The sequence below is a fragment of the Portunus trituberculatus genome, chromosome 37, assembly GCF_017591435.1.
Source record: "Portunus trituberculatus isolate SZX2019 chromosome 37, ASM1759143v1, whole genome shotgun sequence".
In the NCBI taxonomy this organism is placed as follows: domain Eukaryota; kingdom Metazoa; phylum Arthropoda; class Malacostraca; order Decapoda; family Portunidae; genus Portunus; species Portunus trituberculatus.
This window is the reverse complement of record NC_059291.1, coordinates 8,738,701-8,763,843: the sequence shown is the minus strand read 5'-3', so window position 1 is coordinate 8,763,843 and position 25,143 is coordinate 8,738,701. Positions and strand designations below refer to the sequence as shown.

The window sequence follows — 25,143 nt, the reverse complement described above, 5'->3', positions numbered from 1 at the left end:
TGGATGTTCGACTAATGGTGGTAGTATCGAGATAATGTCTTCACTTATTGGGAAGATTTCTTTTTCCTCGGTTGGTAACATTTCTATGATTGGTACTATGGTAGTTGTATCGACTAATAATGCAATACATCTTTCAGTTGGTATCCCTGTTGTACCATACGGGCAAGTACAAACTGGACGATGCTGTGTTACTCTACAGTCAGCATTCTCCCCACATATTCCTAATGCACATACATCATAACAAAGTTCATTGTAGCATGTGTTGTCCATTGGACAATCATCATTTGCTTCACATGCAACAACAATAGGTGGGATGATGGCAATCTGAGGTTTTGGTAGTGGATGAAAAGGTGGTCTTTCTGTTGAGGTAGCAGGTATTGGTTGGATGATCATGGATGGGCGAGTGACTGGACGCACAGGATCTTCTTGCACTACAGCTGGCTTGGAAGTAAGTGGTGGAACCTGCATTTCAGGCATGTCAGTTAAATGTGCAACACATTTCACAGTTGGATTTCCTGTTGTACCTGGTGGACACTGGCAAGACGGATGATTGAATATTGTATGACACACTGCATCCTCTCCACAGAGGGAAGGGCTACATATATCACCACACAGCTGGTTGATACACGTGTTATCATATGGACAGTCATCATTGCTTTCACATCCAACGTGTAGTGGAGAGACGGTGTGATGGATGACAGGTGGCCTTGGTGTCAATGGTTCCTGAGATTTTGGTGTAGTATTTGCAGCTAATGGGGGAGGCAAAGTGTGGGAAACACCTTCTATAGGGCTAATGTGTTCATGTTTAATAGGCCGTTGAGTTATTGCAAGTGGACCAAGTGTTGTAGGAGGTTCTTGTGTAAGTAAAGCAAAACAGTTCCTAAAAGGGTCTCCAGTGGTTCCAGGTGGACATGTGCATTCTGGTCTATCGTATTGAATCCAGCAGTCAGCATTAGTTCCGCAGTAACCCTGACGACATACATCTACACATAGCCTATTAATGCAGGATGTGCTGAAAGGACAGTCATCATTTCTCTCACATCCATGTGTAATGGGTGGTGGTGAAGGAAGGAAGGGTGGTGGAGGTTTGGGAGTGAATGGTCTTTCACGTTCAGTAGGTGGGTACTCGGCTATTGGGAGATGGGTTGTGGTTGTTAGAGCTATTGGTGAAGGATAAGAATCAGTGGAGACTGGTGGCCTTTCAACAATAGGTGGGAGCTGTTTGCAATCATATCCTGACCCAGTAAATCCTCTAATGCAATAACACACTGGGAAATGATTCACTGTCTTACACTCAGCAAAAGGTGAACATGGGTTTGAAGTTATGCAAGGATTAATGCATTCACGCTGAGAACAGGCCTTATTTAGAGGACAGTCTCGATCATAAATACACTCTGGCATGGGTGTGGTTGGCTCTGGAGATTTACACTTTATATATGGATTACCAAAGAGCCCTGGCAGACACCTGCACAGGGGCCGATGGTTGGTACCATAACAATCGACACCAGTATCAGGGCAAGGGTTAGTTACACTACACACTGATTTACATACATTTTTGTGACACAACTTGTCATCGTCACAGTGTGAGTCTAGAGTACACTCATGGTCAACTGGATGGGCAGGGGGCAACTTTACTGTCTCAGGTCTGATGGTGATTTGTGTTGGAAGGAGAGCTATAGGAGGAGTTGATGTGGTGGTACTCTTTCGTCGACAATAATAACCATTGCCCACATAGCCATGAATACAAGTGCATCGTGGAAAATGATATATGACTCTGCACTCAGCCATGGGAGAGCAAGGGTTAGCCACGCGGCAAGGACTGATGCACCGTTGTTCTGCACAAGCTTTGTCCCAAGGGCACTCTGCATCTGACACACAGTCTGGTTTGACCGTGGTGGATAGAGGGATGCAGGCAAACTGTGGATTGCCCTGGAAGCCAGATGGACACTTGCAGATAGGCCGATGGGAGATGACTGTGCACTCGGCCCCAATGGCGCAAGGATGGGTGGCGGCACAAGGGTCCACACATCGCAGGTTGATGCAAGTGTGAATAGGGGAACAATGTGAGTTGGCCTTACAATCCAAAGACAAGACAGGGGGAGAGGATTGAGTAGTGGGATGAGGAATAGGATCTGAGGTTGGGGTAGGAAAGGTTTCTACAAGCGGAGGTCGGGGAACAGTGGTGGGTGAGCACCCTCTGTTGGGATTGCCCGTGTACCCAGGGAGGCAGTAACAAATAGGAACATTGTTAGTAATACGACATTCAGTGTTAAAGCCGCATGCTTTCAGGGAACACTGAAGAGTCGGCGATGATGCTGAAAAGAGTTATGAATCATGCAATTAAGACATGCACAGGATATTCTTTATAATTTGTACATTATGATACATGCTAAGGATGACATTCACTTGCACAGGATCTTAAAACATATTGTAACAGTAAACAAAGAAAGAGCTGAGGTAGGATATGCCATGCATTATAAACATGCTTCATGAGGCTGCAAGACACAATCATGCTTTGCCCCTCTCTCTCTCTCTCTCTCTCTCTCTCTCTCTCTCTCTCTCTCTCTCTCTCTCTCTCTCTCTCTCTCTCTCTCTCTCTCTCTCTCTCTCTCTCTCTCTCTCTCTCTCTCTCAACACAAACATTTGACATAAGCACACATATACACATTAAACTTCATGCAAACATAATTATGGACATGCTTAACACAGCCATGCTTTTCTTTAAACACATCACTGGAAGTACTTACCAAGTCGACATTCCACCTGTGGGTCTCCTATGTAGCCTGGGGAGCAGGTGCACTTAGCCTTATGGTGGATGACACGACACTTGGCATTGACTCCGCATGCATCTGAGCATATGTCCATACATTTCTGATGCACACATGCTAGATATCTTGGACAGTCTGTGTTGATGATGCACTCAGGCTTGCATTCTACATGTGGACTGCCAAAGTAGCCAGGAGGGCATGTGCATTCTGCTCGAGTGTTGATTGCTCTACAGTTTGCATTGACACCACAAGGGTTAGGATTACAAGGATCACGTGGTTTTTCTGAAATAAAACATCAGATTTTATGAACATTTTTCCTTATATGTATTGAACTGCATCAGGGCAGACAAATTATGTATGGATCATGAGAAGTTGGGTTATTTACCTGGACTAGGGTGACAAGCTGTAAGAGGGTCACCAGTGAAACCATCTGGACAACTACAGCGTGGTGTGTGGCTCACCACATCACACACAGCTCTATGCCCACATTGCTTAATGCATGGATCCTTGCATTTGTTGTTCATGCATGCCTTTCTTGGGAAGCAGTCAGAATTAATGGTGCATTCAGGTTTACAGCCAATGTCAGGATTTCCAAAGTAGTCTGGGAGACAGGAACACACAGCCCTGAGTGCTACCACACGACAGTTGGTGTAGGCACCACACGGTGTTGGGTTGCATGGGTTGGATGGCTCAATAACTGTGTAAAGTGATAATTGTTACTAGTTGGATGGTTGTACATCACAAAAACATGCATTATAAGTTACTTATTATATATTAAAATCAAGATATGCCTGAGGCTGACATTTATAAAACATTTGCCAGAGTTTGTTACTTTGTGAAAGGCAACAAATAAGGAAATAAACTTACTTGCTTCACAGAGATCAAAGGGATCCCCAGTCATGGTGCGGGGGCATCTACATATAGGATTGTGGTTAAGCACCTCACAATAAGCATTTATTCCACATGTGCCAAGACATGGATCCACACACTTTTGTTTAATGCATGCAAGGTATTGTGGACACTCTGAATTGATGACACACTCAGGTCCACATTTTTTGTAAGAATTACCAAAGTAACCCTCAATGCAGGTACAAATACCATGAGATCCTTCTATGTGACATTCAGCATTCACACCACAAAATCCTTCATAACAGGGGTCATCTTTACTTGGTTTTGTTGTTTCTGTTGTGACAGCTGCAATTAAATAATAAATGTTGATAAATATACACTAAGAAAAATTTAAATGGTCTTCTTCAGTATACTCTAGACACATGAGAAAAGTTTACCTTACTACTTGAGACACTCCTCAAGAATACATAGGGTTCTTTAGTGTATTTGAGAACACAAGTATGCACAAGCGAATGATGTGTTACATGGTAGTTAATTTTATAAGTTGGTATCACATACTCTTGGGAAATGGTCAGTACAGTTACATGCCAATGCTGAGGTAGTAATGATTTGCTGACCTATCTTGCTTGACAAATGGAGTATTCAAAGTAAAGTAAAATGCAGCTAACACACTTGACAAGGACCCTCTTTTTTGACAAATTATTGTTGAACATGATATGCATATTTGTGTTGAAGAAATACTGGCAAGATTTTTAATCTTTGATTGATTAAAGAAGTTTGTATGAATATTTGAATAACATTTGAAAAAATGAAAACAAGCATGGCTATATGGAGGAAGTACAGGGACAGGCAAACATGCATTTAAGGATCTAACACTAGGCATTAACCCCTTTGGTACCACAATGCATTTTCATATTCATTCTGCTTACTATTTGGTGATTCTAAACAGCTTCAGAAAAGTATGTGGGAATTAAAATAGTAAAGACTCTGGCTTCTGGCCATCAATCTTCTGACCTCCATAGACCCTTTGTAATGTAAATAAAATGGTCAAATCATACTCAAAAACTCATGGTAAAAATATCCTAGTACTGAACAGGTTAATGAGTATAAATATCTAGAAATGGTATTTGTAGCCATTATTATCTGCAAGACCAGAGGTACAACACAAGTTAACAAAGCTGGTATAGATGCAGAGCATGGCTCATTGAAGTACCTTGAATAATCAAGGATTAAATTGCATCAAATACTTAGGAATATCTCGCCTAAAAAAAACTCAAGGGATGAGGAAATATCCTGCCCACAAATATTGTAGTATGTACATTTAGGAATTATACAAACTGAGTCTTAGCAGATAAGCAGGAGTTGGCACCATTTCAGTAATGTACTAGATAGCTTTAATTGTTTACCTATATACTCCATTACATGCACAGACTAGATACACGTTTTTTTTTTTAAACCACTGAGCTAATATCTCTTACTCAATAAATATACCTTATCTGTTTCTTATATGTATGAAGAATAATAATAAGTAAAGATGAAAGAAGGGGAAGGAAATGAGACGGATCTTGGTCATCTGAATTGGAAATAGAGTACATAGAGAATTAATTTAATCCCGAAAGGAATGAAATGCCTCTCTCATATAAATGACAGAGGGGTTATGATTGATAATACTAAAACTAGTATTTGTGTCAGTAAAGGAACAGTATGCCCAGGTAATTGGCAATTTGAATTTTGCATACAGTGTGGCTGCTACTTAATGTACAGTTGCTGAATCATTACAGGATACAAGACACATTACAGATGTCTCATGTTTTACATATATATGGCCTTGTGTTCACATCAAAATAGGGAATAGGGATTATCATGACATGGTGACAAAGATGAACTGAACAAGAATATCCAGGAATGAGTCTCACTCAGGTAATTTGAATTCGTACATTGTTTGCTGGGATATGTGGAGAGAAAAAGAAATTAGTCACTGGATGAGGCATGTCAAACACAAATAAAAGTTGGACTTGCCAGTAGATATACCAAGGAGTAAATTAAATATCCTGAGGAAGAATATAGCATATAAAAGCTCAGTGTTCAAGGTGGTTTTAATGGTTATTTGTCGAATAATCATGAGATTTCCTGTGAATATGGATCATACTTTTCAAAGTGAAATAAATGTATATAATGAAATGAGCTCACTAGGAAGATGTTATTTGTATAATTAAATAAAATGGGATACTCCATCCATATGAGGGTCATAAAGCATTACAGATGTATAAGTAAGTTGCACTTACTAGGGAAAGGAATGCATCGGCTGAAGGGATCACCAGTAAGGTGATTGGGGCAGTAGCACACAGGATTGTGATTGTCCACCTCACACAGGGCATTAATACCACATGCATCCACACAAGGATCACTGCACTTTTGATGAATGCATGCCAGTAGCTCAGGGCAATCAGAGTTGATAATGCACTGCGGGCGACAGTTAGGTGGTCTGTCGTAGTAACCTGGAAGACACTCGCACACTGGGTGTTTCTTAACTACTCGGCAATTAGAGTTGGGTCCACAGGGACTTGGATTACATGGGTTTACATCCTGCTGGACTGAGAAAGAATTTTTATTAGCTGTCAAACAATTGTAGGTCATATTTCCAACAATATTTAATTTGATAATAAAGTGGATATTTTCTGCAATAACTGAACATTTCATATCCATATGTTCATACACATAATCTTAAACATATGTTCAGGTACTATGGTGCTTGGAACGTTATAGTTATAAGAGCCTCATATATATATATATATATATATATATATATATATATATATATATATATATATATATATATATATATATATATATATATATATAATTTACTTATCTTTCCTATTTATTTATTTATAGAATTTCCAACTTGATGTCACGTACTTTGTATGATGCGACATTCCTGATAAGGATCCCCTGTATAGCCAGTATCGCAAGAGCAGATGGCAGCATGGTTCACTACTTTGCAGTTGGCCTTCACACCACAGCTGCCTGGACAAGGATTAATGCACTTCAATTTTGAGCAGGCCTGATGATAAGAACAGTCACTGTCATAAGTGCATTCTGGGCTGCATCTATCGTAGGGATAGCCATAGTAGTCTGGGAGACAGTTGCAGTCAGCTTGGTGGCCAACAGCTGTACACTCGGCATTTATGCCACATGGATTGGGATCACAGGGTTGTGCAGGGATTGGTGACATAGTGGAGGCTGAAAAGAGTAATGCAACATTTAATGCTGGAAATTAAATCCCATAATGTTGTGAAGCCAACCTAACAGAAAATAATCAGCCTGCTAGAATGAAGGCCATGTTTGTAACAAGACATAAAATTTGTGGCATTATTGGAAAAAATGGACTTAATGATGAAGGCACAAAAATTGGTAAAATAAGTTATATTTTTTTTGTACCTTATTAGTTATAAGCATATCTGTCATATGAAAGACTTCTTCCATCCTAGCACAAGGTACCAGGTGAGGGTTCTGTATTTGCACAGGGATTTAATTTAAGATTTTGAATTACTTAATGCCTGTTTATAAAGGCTATTGTAAGCACTATCAAAACTTTAAATTCTCCAAATTTCTCTACTTCTACCATGGGCTTTAATACTTATGTACACCTCAGAAGCAACAGGCAAAAGAAAAGTACAGTAATACCTCAAGATACGATAGCCCCAACATACAATTTTTTTTATATACAACGAAAAATTTCATATAATTTACGCCTTGAAATACGAACATATTTTTAAGGTACGAATAGCCATCGGTAGGTGGCGTAGTGATCGTTCAGCTACCTGCGTCCATCCGAACATTCAACCCTCGTTGTGTATTGTTGATCATCCTTTGTGCATGTATGTGTCTGTGCTCCTCGGCAGTGTGTATTTTTTCTTAAGTTTTGTGAACTCAAGATCAAGGGTCCCAAAAGTAAAAGTTTGGCGAGAAACACAAAATAGCCTGTATTCACGTACTGATTACACTTAGAAATTCAATAAACGAGTGAGTAGAAATAGTGTTCTGCCTACAAGCAACTCTTTCTCTTTGCAATGCAAAAAACCAGAAGGCTCTAGATGTTATGGTTACCAAAATATCACAGGTTGAATGAGGTGGTATCATTGGTTTACGTGGCCTTGCATCTGATCGGGTTCAGTGGCTTTGGCTAGAGCAGTAGAAAACGGCCCCTTGTATCCTCTCTCTCTCTCTCTCTCTCTCTCTCTCTCTCTCTCTCTCTCTCTCTCCTTCTCTCTCTCTCTCTCTCTCTCTCTCTCTCTCTCTCTCTCTCTCTCTCTCTCTCTCTCTCTCTCTCTCTCTCTCTCTCTCTCTCTCTCTCTCTCTCTCTCTCTCTCTCTCTCTCCTGTTCTGATATCACTCTCATTCAAAACTTGTCTCCCCGTAACATGGTGAGAGACCCGAGGTATAGAAGTAAGGCGCATGGGACAGGTGGCGGAATCAGACACAGTGAAATCACTGTCGCTCCCACCATCCATTTGGTGACACAGTGATGTAGAGCATATGTTTACTCCTAATGAGTGTTGTCAGCTCACAAGCAAAGAAAACGGGAAGAAAATATTCAAAATATAGCCATAAAAAGCCTTAACGTCTATCGACGTGCCCCCAATCTTGCGTGATGAACGTCTATCGATATGTCCCGAGTTTTGCGGGTTAAGTTGTTATTTTGGGCAATATAGTTATATATCATGCATACAATAAACATTGTATTTATCTTATATTAAATCTATATTATGTTGGTATTAAAAGCATGTTAATTTTTTTTGGGGGTAAATTCATATCACAAGAACAAATTAATTCTCTTTCCATTAATTTTTATGGAAAAAATTGATTTGATGTACAATTTTTTTTTATATACAATGATCGTCATGGAACAAATTAAATTTGTATGTTGAGGTACCACTGTATATGAAAAATTAGCTAAAATAACACATAATTCACTTTGTGCTATGGAACATAGGCTTTCATGGCACTCACTTGGTGGGTATTTTGCAATGGGGATGAGGGTACATTTTTCTGTTGGATTTCCAGTGTAGCCCTCTGGACAGAAGCATCTGACATCATGGTTGATCACTCTGCACTGGGCATTGTGTGCACAGGCTCTTGGACAAGGATCAACACATTTTTGTCCCACACACGAGAAGCCTCTCTTGCAATCACTATTAAGCAAACACTCAGGGCCACAACCAAAGATGGGATTCTTAAAATATCCTGGGAGACATTCACACACATGTTGATATCCTTGTTGGCGGCAAACAGTATTTGCACCACAAGGGTTTGGAATACAAGGGTCATGAGGTGGTGCAGGTGGCTGAGGTATCTCTGTTACAGGTTTTGGAGGGATAAATGGCTTTTCTGTTTGTGGGGCAATAGGTGGATCCCGACCAGGTAGTGTTGTTTCAGCGATGGGTGGAAGAAGCTGTGGTGTGGCAGTGGGTGTAGTTACAGGTGGTGGCACAATAGGTGGTTTTGGGATGATCACAACAGGGGCAGGGGTGCAGCGAATGAAGGGATCTCCGGTAAAGCCTGGGAGACAACTGCAGATTGGATTATGGTTGACAACTTGACACTGGGCTTGGACACCACATGAGCCTCGACAAGGATCAACACAGCGGTACTTGAAACAGGCAAGGAGTGGAGGGCACTCGCTTGGCACCACACACTCAGGCCGACAGGATGGTGGATTGCCAATGAATCCAGACAGACAGGAGCATCTTCGTGAGCCGCCCACTTCCCGACAGATGGCATTGGGCCCACAAGGGTTTCCTTCACATGTGGGTTGTGGTGGATCTGGTGCTAAAGGAAAGAGGCTTTTTCAATCACAGCATTGTTGGTGCCAAGTTGAAATAATAAGATCTATACATGCATAAATAAACCAATCACTAACTATGCCAGGAATATTTTCCCTTCTGTTGCTTTAAACCACTGGTTCCCAACCTTTTGGCACTCGACCCCTTACCTAAAAGTTTGAAACCCATGTGATCCCCAGCTTAGGGCTTACTATCAGCAGCACAGCACATTCACTCACCTATAATATCACCTAATGACATTGAACTAATGTAACACACCTTTTGTTTTGCACCGAAACGAAAAAAAAAAAAAGTTAGAACATAAAAAATGTAATTGATGAAATAGAATTAATATTATCCCAAGCTACTTCTGGCAAGGCTATGCAATCCCCCTGCCAAGGCTTTGCGACCCCTCAGGGGGTCGGGACCCACCGGTTGGGAACCCCTGCTTTAAACAATAGCAAAAAAAAAGGATAAAGTAATCATAACACCAACACTTATCAATTCTGCATCATCAATTAGCTGTACAAGGTCTAAAGAAAGGCTGGAAAATGTCCACAAACTTCCTTCCAAAAAATTAATGCATTAGACTCACGTTTAACACAGTGGATGAATGGATCTCCTGTCAAGTGCTTGGGGCAGTAACAAATAGGACTGTGGTTGATTACTTCACAGAGAGCATCTTGACCACACACATCTGAACAGGGGTCGACACACTTATTCCGTATGCAAGCCTTGTTCATAGGACAGTTACTATTCAGTAAGCACTCTGGATGGCATCTGGAACAATAAATCAATCAAAATCATTAAAGCAGTTCTAGCAAATTGCTTGGGGTTGGAATGAAATTTGTTTTACATTTCATATGTATAGGATTTTCAATTCAGAATATATATTTTATATTTATTATTACTCTTCAGCCTGCTTTCATGAATTGAATATAAAATAAATATAAAATATTTTGAGATTTCATTTTTTGATATAATTTTCTATTGTTATACATAAAATATTTTGACATTTCATTCTATGATATATTTTATATTGTTCATTGTCTTCCTTTGAGCTTATATTTTTATAGTTGTAAAATTTTTCAATACAATAGGAAAATTTTTTAAAATTTCTTAATGAGTGTATAGCAACACAGACCTTGGAGGTTCTCCTAAGTAAGATGGGAGACAAGAACACACAGGTTTGGATCCTTCCACACGGCACTCAGCATTGGGTCCACATGGGCTTGGCTGACATGGTTTAGGCATCTCTACTATTTCTGATGTGAAAGTGAAAGAGAATGATGATAAATACAAGAAATGTATGGAAAGATAAGACATTTTTATGAGGAGAATTTTCAAGTGAGAAATGGAAAATTTCCAGAGTGAATAAGAATCTTCAGACACCCATATATAATGATTTGTGCCATTACTAGCTGATGAAATAACAAAACTATGGCAAGGAGTTTATGGGAAGATCAAGGAAGCAGATACCCCAGATTACTGGTAAAGTCAGGTTCACAGTGTGCACTGTAGTAATCAATAATCAGTAATTTTCAGCTATTTTCAAGATAAATACCTGGGTAGAGGTAGCAGCTTGAGTAAGGATTCCCAGAGTATCCTGGTGGACACACACAGTTTGGCTGGTGACTTAGAACATGACATTCAGCATTGATGCCACAACTGCCTGGACATGGGTCTACACAACGTTGATTGATGCAGGCAAGATTGAGGGTACAGTCTGAATTGATTGTGCACTGTGGTCTGCATTCTACAAATGGGTTGCCAACATAACCAACAGGACAGTCACAATTTTCTCGGCCATCTTCTAGAGGTGAGCACTCGCCAAATGGACCACATGGAGAAGCAGCACATGGCTCGACTCTGTCTGGTACTTCAGCAGTTGGATCCACAGGCAGCAACTCTATAATTACATGGTTGCCAGTTAACTTGTGTATATATGTGAATGCATGTGTGCAAACACAGATCCACACAACTTGATTAGACCAAGATTAGAGTGGTGGTGTGGTCACAAAAATTAAGAATCTAAGCAAATTGGAAAGATTGCAGAAAGTAGCAACAAAAATAAAAACAAAGCTTGAGAGGTACTAAAGGAAAAGAGATAAGAGATTGTTTTTTTTTAACTCTTGAAGAATGCAAGAAAGGGGAGACTTCATTACAATATATCTAATAATGAATGGACTAAAGAAGCTGGATCAATGAAGATCTATTCACGTTTTCTTCACATTAGTGTACGTATACATAGAATGAGTAGCAGAATATGGTCTAGGCATTATCATAATAGCAAAACTTCCTTAGATTATTAATGAAAACTGAAGACTTACTTGGAATACACCTAGAGGTAGGGTTACCAATGAACCCAGTAGGGCAACGACAGACAGGGTTGTGGTTTAACACATCACAGAGAGCTTGAAGGCCACAGGCACCAATGCATGGATCTTTGCAACGACGGTTAATGCAAGCCTCTTTCATGTCACAATCTGAGTTGGTAATACATTGAGGAACACATCCTGTTGGGTTATTGGGATCACCAAAGGTTTCTGGATAACATTCACACACTGCAATCTGACCCTCATTTCGGCAGACGGTGTTTGGCCCACAAGGGTTGCGGTCACAAGGCTCTACTACAGCCTCAGGTATCACAGCTTAACGGGGAAAAAAAGACAAAATTTAGAGAAAATGAAAAGAACATGTAAAAATACTCAGTAATTCATAATGGATAGGTAGATAAGCTAAGATAAGGAAAAATACAAACATATCATGGCTGTGGCATATGAAACACTTTGCCCTGCACCCATATATAATAATATTTTTCTTCATTCTCAGAAATGTTTTTGTAAAACAGATGCAACTTATTCTCCAGTGATTACAACTTATTCTCCAGCAAATACATATAGTATTTCTTGCTCAAAGATTAAAGTAAACCTTGTTATATTGGATATTTACATCAAAATAATAGCTATATTGGACTCTCAGTCATAGTCATTTGCACAAGTTTATCATAAGTTCAATAATCTGGGTTATGAGATGTAAATCCTGTCATGTGTACAAACCAGACCACACTATGGGATGATAATATGGCTGTACTGACTTTTTGCCAGAGTTATATTCAAAAGTCTCCTGCAAATGTGAAAATCTGTGAATATGGGAAACCACCTTCTAGAGGCTCAGGAATACCTATGTTTATAGTTTAAATTATAAAATATGTCTCACACTTATTAAGCACATTTAAAGTTCCCTTCAATACAATAAAAATTGTTATCATGCATATAGTAAATAATAATAATAAAAAAAAAAAAAAAACTGTAGTATATGGTAAAATGAAAGGGACTAAACTGATATGTATGGTAAACCCTCAATATAATGAATCTCTGTTTACCAAATTTCAGCTATAATAACTATTTTAAGACTGCTGTTGCTCCTCCTCTTCTCCGCCCATTAGTGGCGCAGGCAATTTATTTACATATATTGGCACCCATATTAGGGTCCATATCACTTCCCAAGTGCATCTTTAGTGTAACCACCCAGAACCTGGGTATCATGGTGACATGTAGGTAACTTTAAACCATTCGACAAATGGCATACTTTCAAAGCGGTATGTAGTGGGATTTGAACCTATGCGCGGACGGCTGCCTGATCTCACGCTCACCACCTTATTCACTTTGTCACTGCATATATATATATATATATATATATATATATATATATATATATATATATATATATATATATATATATATATATATATATATATATATATATATATATATATATATATATATATATATATATATATATATATATATATATATATATATATATATATATATATATATATATATATATATATATATATATATATATATATATATTATATATATCAATTTGGGTTTCCAAATTACCTTACATAGTTATGATTTACTGTACAAGAAAATTTAAGATCTTGGTAAACATGATGGCATATCTTACTAGTGGGCAGAGGCTGAAGCTGACAGTAGGTGTAGGCATCTCCAAAGTATCCTCTTGGACACAGACACCTTGGTTTGTGGCTGATAACAGTGCATATGGCATTGGTACCACAACTGCCTGGGCAAGGATCACGGCATCTTTGGCTGATGCAGGCTAATGTTAGTGGACAGTCACTGCTTACAAGACACTCTGGCCGACACTGTGTGTATGGGTCGCCTTCATATCCTTGCAGGCATGTGCATACATAGCTGTCACCTGATGGAGTGCACCGAGCATTGCTGCCGCACTGGTTTGGTTGGCATGGTGACTTAGAAATTGGAGGGGCTGGAAAAGATTATAAGTTAATATTTACAACTATTCTTAAGTATCAGTATTTAGACATTGTAAACATATCATACTTAAAAAAATATCATATAAATTCAGATATGTATGAAAGGCAGAGTTATGAAAAGGTTAAGACCTACGTGGTGCTGGTGTGCAGATTCTGAAGGGATCGCCAACCATATTGTCAGGACAAGAGCAGATTGGATTGTGGTTGTAGACATTACACTGGGCACCCAGGCCACATGAACCAACACAGGGATCAATACAATGTTGGTTGATGCAAGCACGGTTAAAGTCACAGTCTAAGTTGGTCAAGCACTCTGGTGTGCAACCCAGCTCTGGTCGACCGTAGAATCCACTCAGACAGGTACATATTCCCTTGTTTCCCACAACTTTACATTCAGCATTGGCTCCACATGAGGGCACACAGATTAAGGGAGGTGGTGGATCTTGAGGAACTACTGCATAAATGAAACATCAATGATTAAACTTTTTATAAATAATGTTCTTACTTAAATTTTTGTTTAATAAAATCTCATTAAAAACAAAGAAAGACATGAATGTTACAGACAAAACTAATTATCACCAAGTGAATTACTTAAAAAAAAAAAAAGCATAATATGAATAAAGAAATGATCACTTACCTCTTTCAGAGCATCTGCTGTATGGATTTCCAGTGAGATTATCTGGGCATGTGCATGAGGCCTTGTGAGATACCACTGTGCAGATAGCATTGGTTCCACATGACCCTTCACAGGGATCAACGCACTCATTGTTGATGCATGCTTTGTTCAAAGGACAGTCAGAATTGATGATGCATTCTGGTCTACATGGGCTTCCAAAATAACCAGGAAGACAAGAACATATGGCACGGTCATTTGAACCTCGGCGACATTCCGAATAGGGTCCACAAGGGTTGGGTTGACATGGAGATGTGGGTGGTGGGATGGCTGATTGAGAAAAAACAGAAGGAACGAAATGTAATTTTCAAGACACTTGTACTCCATAATGAAGTGTAGCAGCTATGAAAGGCAACATATTCTGGATAAATTTTAATATCAGAAAATAAAGATACTCACATATTGGTAGACATAATCTGAATGGATCTCCAGTTAAATCCTTGGGGCAAGAGCAGATGGGGTTGTGGTTGATTACCTCACAGAGAGCATTGGTACCACATATGCCAACACATGGATCACGGCATTTTTGATCAATACAAGCTTCATCATGATTACAGTCAATGTTGGTGACACATTCTGGACGGCAGGAGGTGTTAGGGTTTCCAACATAGCCTGGGATGCACGAACATACAGGTTTGCTGCCTTCCACTTTGCACTCAGTGTTAACTCCACATGGGGGAGGAACACAAGGATTGCTTGGAACATCTGGTGGGACCTTACCAGGAATGATAGGTTCAGGTGGTTGTTCACAGCGGGTGTATGGGTTGCCTGCATAGCCTTTTGGACAAGCACAAACAGGTCGGTGAGCAATTGCCTTACATAAAGAGTCAATTCCACAGGCACCAGGACATGGGTTGATGCAGAAACTGTTGATACAAGCTTCATCACTGTTACAATCGTCATGACTTGTACACTCAGGTGTACAGCCATCAGCTGAATTTGCATCTCCTGAGAAATGAGGAAGGCATGTGCACACAGCAGTTTTCCTATTGCTTATTGTACACTGGGTATTGGGTCCACATGGAGATTGTTCACATGGATTGCCAGGTTCAATAACACATATTTCATTTGGATTACCCTTGTACCCTTGGCGGCAACGGCATTCAAGGCTTGTACCACGTACAAAACATTCAGCATTCTGGCCACACACACCAGCTCTGCAAACTGGTGGAGGTTCTGTGTATAAAAAGATATGTGTTAAGAAAAATATATATCTAATACATGAGAATATATATCTAATACATGAGAGAGAGAGAGAGAGAGAGAGAGAGAGAGAGAGAGAGAGAGAGAGAGAGAGAGAGAGAGAGAGAGAGAGAATGTGCATGTACAGTATTTGCTTATAGAAACATAGGAATAATTGGAATTTTTCTATACACTTTATTAACTAATTTACCTTTGCAGCCAGTGTAGGGATCACCAACAAGGCCAGGACGACAGTGGCAGTATGGGCTCCTGCTATCATCACAGAGGGCACCTTCCCCACATGGTGATGGAACACAAGGATTGACAACTGGTGTGCATCCTCGGATTGTGTTGGGTTGACCCACATATCCTGGCAGACATGTGCAACGATAGAAGCCATTAACAACATTACACTGAGTGTTGGCACCACATGGTGATGGTTCGCAAGGGTTGAATGGTGGACTGCAAGGCACAGTTGGTGGGCTACCCACAAACTCAGGAAGACAGAAGCACATAGTCTTGCCATTCACCAGGCGACATCCTGAGTTTGGGCCACACTCATTGGAGTGACACTCTTCACCATCAAGAACTGTTGGTGGATAAAGGTATATCATTAGTGATCCAGATGTGACACACACATATGAGGCATGTAGAGCCAAAGAAGTGAACCTGCCAAAACATAGTTTTAAGATATGAGCCTCTAAAGTTTTGCCATTTTATATTCATGTTCAAAATATCATAATATTAGGCTGTCTATCTTTGCCTCGGTCAAATTTCACTTGGGAAGCTATGGCAAGTTACAAAGAATGGTTACATATATCTTAGTTTACCCATACCTAAAAGACAATGAAATGGTAAATTTGCCCCATTGGCTCTACACATGATATATATATATATATATATATATATATATATATATATATATATATATATATATATATATATATATATATATATATATATAGACAGAAACATCATCATTATATATTATTACTATTAGTGGTGGTGGTGTTGTGTAAAAGTAGCTGCAGAAGTAATAGTAGTAGTAATTGCAACAGCAGTAAAACTAATCATAGTTGTAACAGATATAAAAATAGCTATTGTTCGTAATTAGCAATAATAGAAGTGATGGTAGTAATAGTAATGATAGTAGCACTGCACACCATAATACTATGAACACTTACTGCATTTCTGAAACGGGTTGCCAGTCATGCCCCGAGGACACACACAAATAGGATTGCCATTATCCAGCTCACAGAGGGCACCTTCACCACAAGGATCATTGTCACAAGGGTTAGAGGGAACCAAGCATCCACTCATTGGGTTACCCATATAGCCTGGTGGACATCGGCACACAGCTCTGTGATCAGTTACTTCACATATAGCATTGTGGCCACACTGGCATGGATCCTGGCACTGATTGTTGATGCAAGCCTGTGTGGGTGGACAAGCTTTGTTGTCTCGACATTCTTCCACTGGAAGAAAGCAAAGGAATACAAAAAAAATTATCACTGCCTGAAGAGCAGAAATTGAGTGGAAAAAAAAAAAAATCAAATAATAAAATATTTAGCATTTCAACATGCGTGGAGCCAAGTTAGGAAGGATTATATGCTTTACCCTTAGATTATTGACTGTCCAAAGAAATGGGATAAAAGTAGATCCTAAAATGTACCTTTCCCTCACAGAAACATTATCATAGGGCACAGTTTAAAGAACAAGCCTGACACATGTTCACATACCATAAAATATTAATAATGAAGTAAGAGCATACTCTATGAAATTATATGGTCCTGGAAAGCCTACATAAAAACACAAGAACATAAAGAGGGAAGCTGTAAGAGGCCACCAGGCTTACACATGACACTCCCTGTAGGAACAAAGCTACCTAATTCCATCTATCATCCCCATCTATAGTAAATTTCAAACTAAGGCAATATTTACTACTCGATACAAAAAAATTATGTCACCAGCAAAAAAGCTTGACATAAGTGATATACGTATTGAAGGCACTGTGTCTGCAGTAAAATGTGTTAAGGTGCATGTAGTGGCTTCTAGTGTTGGTGACTTGAAAAGTATTAAAATCAGGTCACTTACGGATAACACACTCAATGTTAGGATTGCCGCTGTATCCAGCAGGACACTCGCAGGTAGGCTTGTGGGCAATAGTGCGGCAGATAGCTGGGGGGGCACATTCGTCCCTACTGCAGGGGTCCATACAAGTGCGAGACAGACGGTCACATGCCAGATTAGTGGCACAGTCCTGATTGTACTGGCAGACTCCAACAATGTTCACTGTGATAAAGAAAGGCAACAAATGTCATTAGAAGATGATAAAAACAAACATAGAAAGTCAGAAATGAATGGTGAAAGCATAAAATCAGAAATGATAATGCTAGGTACATCTTCGGCAAAAATCTTCACAAAGTTCCTGCAGTAGTCATACAGCATAAAAACCCCAACTCAACATGTCGTCAATATTTTGTCCAGAAACAGAGAATGACAGTAAACCAAGAAATGTATGGAAAGGATGAAGACCTGGAATCTCATGGTTAAGATTAAAATACAAAAAGATTTAGAAAATGAGCAAGATTATTGACTTATTGAAATAATTCCAATATCCAAAGAGATTGTTAAGCAAAAAGAGATAGAATACTTGTTATATTGGAAGAATACATATACTGAAAATGGAAGTATTAACTGATTGTGGATTTTAAGGTAATAAGACAATAGTGTTATTTTAAGCAGAACCAGTGTTTCATGCTGGGGTGGAATGAATGAGTACAACCCACATAATGTAAATACCAATCAATTTTCTATGAAAAGAAAAAAAAAAAAAAAAGTTGGAAGGCTTTGTGGAAATGAAGGTGGGGGAAGTCTACAATAGTGGCACTGAGATGCACAAGTCATTTCGAGTTCATGTACCACTTCAAAAGGTAGTAACAATTGTGAGTGGTGAGGAGAGATTTGTCATGCAGATATGCATTACAGAAAAATGAATACATGTGAGTTGGTCTACTGGTAAACCACACTCCATCAAAAAAGTGTCAGTCAAAGGTCATGCAAGTGATGAAGGGCAAGGGGGCTAATGAGCATGGACGAGGCTCCGATGCACATTTGGTAAGTGTTACCTGGGCTACACGTGTCATGTGGGTTTCCCTCATACCCATCAGGGCATTGACAGATGGTACGATGATTGATGACACGACAGCGGGCACCCACACCACAGGGTGGAGGCACTGTGGTGCAGGGATTGCGGCATTTCTTGGACACACATGCCTCTTCCAGTTGGCACTCGATGTCCATGGAGCAATAGCCACGGACTGGAGGTGTCCAAGAGTCAAATAGATGTCAAGGTCAGGAAGTTGGCGTCAAAAAAAGAATTAAATGAATGAAAGAAATGATAGTGTAATGAAGGATAAAAAATAATTGCTTTGTCACAATTATATATAAATATATAATATGAAAGGCACGGGAAGAACGTCTTACTTGGGTCACAGCCTAATCTTGGATTTCCGGTGAACCCAGAGGGACAGAGACAAATGATCAAATCATTTTCTGTGTGACAAAGTGCACCCTGTCCACACTCTGAGCAACGGTCTTGGCATGCCCCATCCTGGCACACATGCCCTGGAGGGCATTCGTTATTTGTGTCGCACTCTGTACGGAAACAGCCCACTTCAGGTGCTCCTGTATAACCGTCAGGGCAAAAACACATAGGACGGTGGTCTGTAGCCCTACAGAGTGTTCCTTTAGGACATGATGTTGCTTTGCATGGGTCCTGACAAAGCCGATCAATACAAGCTTCATTTTCTGAACATTCTGAGTTAAAACCACAAGTGGAAAGCAGAGTGCATCCTTGCAGAGGCACACCAGTGTAGCCCTCAGGGCATATGCATGTGGCAGCATGTGTCAGGGTGAGGCATGTAGCAGAGGGTGGGCAGGGATTACTTCCAGGTCGGCAGGGATTGGTGCACTGCCCACTGTAGCACTCCTCATCAGGGTCACAGTCTTGATGGGTGAAGCAGCCCACTGCATTGTCATGAGTCATGCATGGAGTAGTTTAGTTTCTCATGTTTGTAAATACATGAAGTTTCCAATACAAAAGCTAACAATGTGTATGTTAACAGTAAGTCTTGTTACTTATGTTAATAGTTTGGATTAGTTAAGACTACATGTTTCATGAGATATGCAATACACTTCTTATATTACAAAAAATTGCTTTCTCAGCACTTGCAATCACTGAGGAACAGGTCTTACATTGCCACAAGAATGTGTTCATAGATGTAAAAAAGAAATTGATAGCCATGAAAGCTTGGGGATGTTGGATGATGACTTACCTGGGGAGCAGCCTCTTAGAGGGTCACCTTGGAATCCATTGCGGCACCGACACTGGGCACTGTGGTCACTATTGATACACTCAGCATTGGTGCCACATGGTTTATCATCACATGGATAACGACATTCGATGTTAATACAAGCTTGTGTTGAGGGGCAGTCCTTGTCACCACGGCATCCCTCTTCTGTGAGGTGGCCAAGTTAGTGGTTAAGGAGTGTGGGTGGTGATTCCTGTGAGTAGGAGCTGTTAACTTGCAAAATATATTATTACTTTAGGCTAATTAGTATGATATATATGATCAATTGGAGAAAAATGTTGAGTGGACCAGAGAGGCTCAAAGTGGCAAAATGACAGTCAGACAAGAGTGTGTCAGCTTACGGATGATAGCATCAGTGCCGCAGAAAGTATAGGGATCACCAGTGTAGCCTGGAAGACAGACACACTGGGGGCGGTGAGCCCTTGTGCTGCATACTGCCCGGGCAGCACAAGGATTGGCCAAGTTGCAGGGGTCCTTGCACTTCTGGTCGTAACAGACCATGTTGTCTGGGCACATTATGTCCGAAGAGCAGCCCGACGAGGGTGTCAGAGCTAAGTCAGGAGAAGGATAGTGATAGTCAAAGAGGAAGGTTTCACCTCTGGTAATTGCACTACTATAAGTCATAGCCAAGGAGAACTTGCATGAATCAGCTGTAACACCAGAAATAGTTACAGCCAGAGTCAGAGTTAAAATGAAATAGTAAGTGTTCATAAAAAGAAAATGAAATAATATTATTCTATGTTAGATGTCAAACAATAGATCATATAGTTCACAGTGAAGATATGATGTGTTTCTTTCAAATAAATGGATCAACAAACACTCAATTGCATCCACACAGATGGATAATGGATCAAATATATACACTCATTCATAGGATTATGATAGCTGTGTAAAGGAGATCCGGTGAAATATAAAAGGAAAAAAATTGCATTCATGTCCTAGAAAACTAGAAAAATATCAAGAGAATGGAGTGTGGTAATAAATGACAACTTAAGACTTTGACATGCATACTCTTCATTTTCATGAAAATCTGCCATATTTGTAATACGTCATAAAATTTCAGTCAGGCAAAGCATGCAAGAGTATGATTTTATAGACAGCCAAGTATTGCCCAGTTATGTTCTGCATGTTAGTGAGATCACATGAAAGACTACATACATACAAATTCTCTCTCTCTCTCTCTCTCTCTCTCTCTAAAAAAAAAAAAAAAAAAAAAAAATAATTAATTAATAAAAAAAACACGAGAAAAGTTTTTCTTCACAAAAAAACTTTCTCCCCTGTGGGAAATGAAGACACTACAGTTTTTTAGGATACCTATTCATATATTTTCAGCCACTCTTCTAATCTGATCTTACATATCTCAGGTATGTCTACTCATTGCCATTCAAGGCACATGTCTACTAAATGAAATAGCATTAGCTATGGTTCTGAGAAGCCAGACTATTTCAAGACCAAGAAATAAGAAGTAATTCTGTAGTTCCATGAGAAGCAAAGACTGTCCGTATTACAAGTCATGTTGTGGCAATGGCAATACTTTTATTTCATTTCACGCATGAACTGTGGTATAAGATGAGAGAAGGGTCTTTGTAGTTGCAGAAAAAAGGGCAAATGAGGAGAGAAACTGACAAGGTGCCAGACCAACAACATAAGCATGAAAAGAGGCAATTTGCAAGCCTCTAAAACAAAAAGAGAAGAGTATTTCTACACAGAATTTTCCAAGAGAGTCGTAAATGTCGTAATAGAATATAATATGAAATGAAGTAAAAAACGGATAAATGAATAGACAGATGAAAACTAAGTTCACATTCATGGACGCTCACATTCAAAGCTCAATCGGAAAATAGAAAATACAAAACAGATTTTTATCGAGTAAAAAGAGTTAACATCCTCCAAACATATGGTTTACTGAATTTGAAGTAATACACGCATATCAGTTAGAAATTTCATGATGTTTATTTAGACTTTACTTTGCGATGGGAGGATGCAAAAACGATACCTAGTTTGAAGCACTGGATGTGTGGGTTGCCACGGTAGCCAGGTAAACAGGTACACTGAGGTCGACGTGAGACGATGAGGCACTGACTGTTGACACCACATGATACATTGGTGCAGACTGGCATACAAACACCTTCCCAGCACACCTTATCTTCACTACACTTCTTGTTCTTTCCACAAGGTATTGTCATAATGGGAGGGACAATAGTGGTGGTGGGCAGGATAGAAGGATGGGTGGGATAGGTGGAAGGAATGGATGGGAAGGAAACCTCCATTGATATGGGATTTGTAAATCTATCTGTAGACATGTCAAAAGATGTATTTGGAACAGATGATGTAGTATTACTGGTAGGGAAATCAGTTTTAAGATCAACAATGGGTATTTCGGTTGTAAAGTATTCTGGTGGATAAGTGATATTGCTGTCAAATGTGATGTAACTAAATGGATATGTTGTCTCATTGTGAGCTAATGTAGATAGGACATCTGGATGCTTTGTTTCAGTGTATGCTGGAGTGCTAAAACCTAACTGTGGAGTGTATATCACTTCTGTTGCATTATCATGTTGAGGTGTCTCTAAAGTGGAGTGGTATGATGGTTGTTCTGTTCCCAGCACTGATGTGGGTGAGGTGTCTGTGGCTGGTGATGAGGGAATGGATGATGGAAGTGTTCTTTCTGTGAATGCTGACGAATATGTTGATTCATTATCTGATGATGTATTGTATCGTGGCGGTTTTGTTGCTTTAATAGGGACTGAAGTGGTATTAAGAAGACTATGAGTTTCCATTCTGTCAGGCATTGTGTACATGGGTGTATATGTTGTCTCAGTGTATGATGATGAGCTATAATCAGATGTATGTGATGCCTCAGTATATGGAGATGTGGTGAGGTCAGGTGGCAGTGTTACTTCTTTCTCCAGTGTTATGGAATCACCAGGTGGATATGTTGTCTCAGTGTATGGTGGTGTATTGTAATCTGATGATTGTGTTGTGTGTATTTCTTCTGTTCTGTTATCAAGTGCATGTGTTTCCAAAATGGAAGGGGATGACGGTTTTTCTGTTGATACTGGTGTCAGTGTTGTGTTAGTTGCTGGTGTTGTGAGATAACCAGGTGGAAGTTTTGCTGTAGAGTATGATTTTGTGGTATCATTAGTTGTCATTGGTGTTTCAGTGTATGTTGATGTGGTGTAGCCAGGTGTGTGTGATGAATGAGTGCCAGATGATGTGGTGTAGCCAGGTGTGTGTGGTGACTGAGTGTCAGGTGGTGTGGAGTAACTAGGTGTGTGTGGTGACTGAGTATCAGGTGATGTGGTATAACCATGTGTGTGTGGTGACTGAGTGTCAGATGATGTGGTATAGCTGGGTGTGTGTGGTGACTGAGTGTCAGGTGATGTGGTGTAGCCATGTGTGTGTGGTGACTGAGTGTCAGATGATGTGGTGTAGCCAGGTGTAAGTGGTGACTGAGTGTCAGGTGATGTGGTATAACTAAGTGTGTATGGTGACTGAGTGTCAGATGATGTGGTATAGCCAGGTGTAAGTGGTGACTGAGTGTCAGGTGATGTGGTGTAGCTAAGTGTGTGTGGTGACTGAGTGTCAGGTGATGTGGTGTAACCATATGTATGTGGTGACTGAGTGTCAGATGATGTGGTGTACCCAGGTGTAAGTGGTGACTGAGTGTCAGATGTGGTGTAGCCAGGTTTGTGCAATGCCTGAATATCAGTGTCAGGTGATGTGATGGAGCCAGGTGTATGTGGTGACTGAGAGTCAGTGTCAGGTGATGTGGTATAACTAGGTGTGTGTGGTGAATGAGTGTAAGGTGTAAGTGGTGACTGAGTGTCAGGAGATGTGGTGTAGCCAGATATAGTATATGGTGACTTAGTGTCAGGTGGTGTGGTGTAGCCAGGAGTATGTGGTGATTGAGTGTCAGGTGATGTGGTATAAACAGGTGTGTGTGATGACTGAGTGTCAGGTGAAGTTATGTACCCAGATGTGTATGGTGACTGAGTGTCAGTGTCAGGTGATGTGGTGTAGCCAGATGTGTATGGTGATTGAGCATCAGTGTCAGATGTGGGATAGCCAGGTGTTTGTGGTGAATGAGTTTCATATGATGTGATGTAGTGAAGTGTATGTGGTGATTGAGTGTCAGATGATGTGGTGAAGCCAAGTGTCTGTGGTGACTGTGTGTCAGGTGATCTCGTGTAGCCAGGTGTATGTGGTGACTGAGTTTCATGTGATATGGTGAAGCCAGGTGTATGTGGAGATAAAGTGTCAGATGGTGATTGAGTGTCAGGTGATGTGGCATAGCCAAGTGTATGTGATGACTGAGAGTCTGGTGATGTGGTGTACCCAGATGTGTGAGGTAGCTGAATGTCAGGTGTGGTGGTATATGCAGGTGTATGTGGTGACTCAGTGTCAGGTGAACCGGTGTAACCAGATGTAGTATGTGGTGACGTTGTGTCATGTGATGTGGTGTAGCCAAGTGTGTGTGGGGACTGAGTGTCCAGTGATGTTGTTGTGTAGCCAGGAATAGCATGTGGTGATTGAGTGTCAGGTGATGTGCTGTAACCAGGAGTCTGTGATGACTTTGTCACAGGTGATATGGTATAGCCAGGTGTATGTGGTGACTGAGTGTCATTGTCTGGTGATGTGGTGTAGCTAAGTGTATGTGGTGAATGAGTGTCAGGTGATGTGGTGTATCCAGGTTTGTGTGGTGTCTGAGTGCCAGATGTTGTGTAGCTGGATGTATGTGATGATTGAGGGTCAGTGTCAGATGTTGTGTAGCCAGGTGTGTGTGGTGAGTGAATGTCATTGTCAGACGTTGTGTAGCCAAGTGTGTGTGGTGACTGAGTGTCATTGTCAGATGTGGTGTAGCCAGGTGTATGTGGTGATTGAGTGTGTGCATCAGGTAATGTGGTGTAGCCAGGTGTGAGTGGTGAATGAGTATCAAGTGTATATGGTGACTGAGTGTCAGTGTCAGATATTGTGTAGCCATGTGTAAGTAGTGACTGAGTGTCAGGGGATCTCGTATAGCCAAGTGTGTCTGGTGACTGAGTTTCAGGTGATGTGGTATACCCAGGTGTGTGTGGTGATTCAGTGTCAGGTGATGGAGTGTATCCAGGTGTGAGTGATGACCTAGTGTCAGTGGCAGGTGTTATGGTGTAGCCAGTTGAGTGTG

The 25,143-nt window shown here is 40.3% G+C and overlaps 1 protein-coding gene across 1 annotated transcript in view; it reads right to left on the bottom strand.

Annotated features, from left to right (window-relative positions):
- Positions 1–25,143, bottom strand: part of LOC123514063 — a 221,370-nt gene that overhangs the window by 62,711 nt on the left and 133,516 nt on the right. The window contains exons 36-56 of the mRNA XM_045271661.1: positions 20,318–20,527; positions 19,941–20,123; positions 19,090–19,632; positions 18,732–18,923; positions 17,698–17,895; positions 16,788–17,078; positions 15,815–16,192; positions 14,821–15,597; positions 14,386–14,691; positions 13,882–14,202; positions 13,418–13,741; positions 11,773–12,093; positions 11,007–11,351; positions 10,587–10,707; positions 10,038–10,222; positions 8,631–9,449; positions 6,537–6,860; positions 5,903–6,211; positions 3,636–3,962; positions 3,154–3,465; positions 2,748–3,050 (exon numbers count right to left, since the gene is read on the bottom strand). Of these exons, the coding sequence (XP_045127596.1) occupies positions 2,748–3,050; positions 3,154–3,465; positions 3,636–3,962; positions 5,903–6,211; positions 6,537–6,860; positions 8,631–9,449; positions 10,038–10,222; positions 10,587–10,707; positions 11,007–11,351; positions 11,773–12,093; positions 13,418–13,741; positions 13,882–14,202; positions 14,386–14,691; positions 14,821–15,597; positions 15,815–16,192; positions 16,788–17,078; positions 17,698–17,895; positions 18,732–18,923; positions 19,090–19,632; positions 19,941–20,123; positions 20,318–20,527 (7,089 nt within the window). The remainder of the gene's footprint in view (positions 1–2,747; positions 3,051–3,153; positions 3,466–3,635; positions 3,963–5,902; positions 6,212–6,536; positions 6,861–8,630; positions 9,450–10,037; positions 10,223–10,586; positions 10,708–11,006; positions 11,352–11,772; positions 12,094–13,417; positions 13,742–13,881; positions 14,203–14,385; positions 14,692–14,820; positions 15,598–15,814; positions 16,193–16,787; positions 17,079–17,697; positions 17,896–18,731; positions 18,924–19,089; positions 19,633–19,940; positions 20,124–20,317; positions 20,528–25,143) is intronic.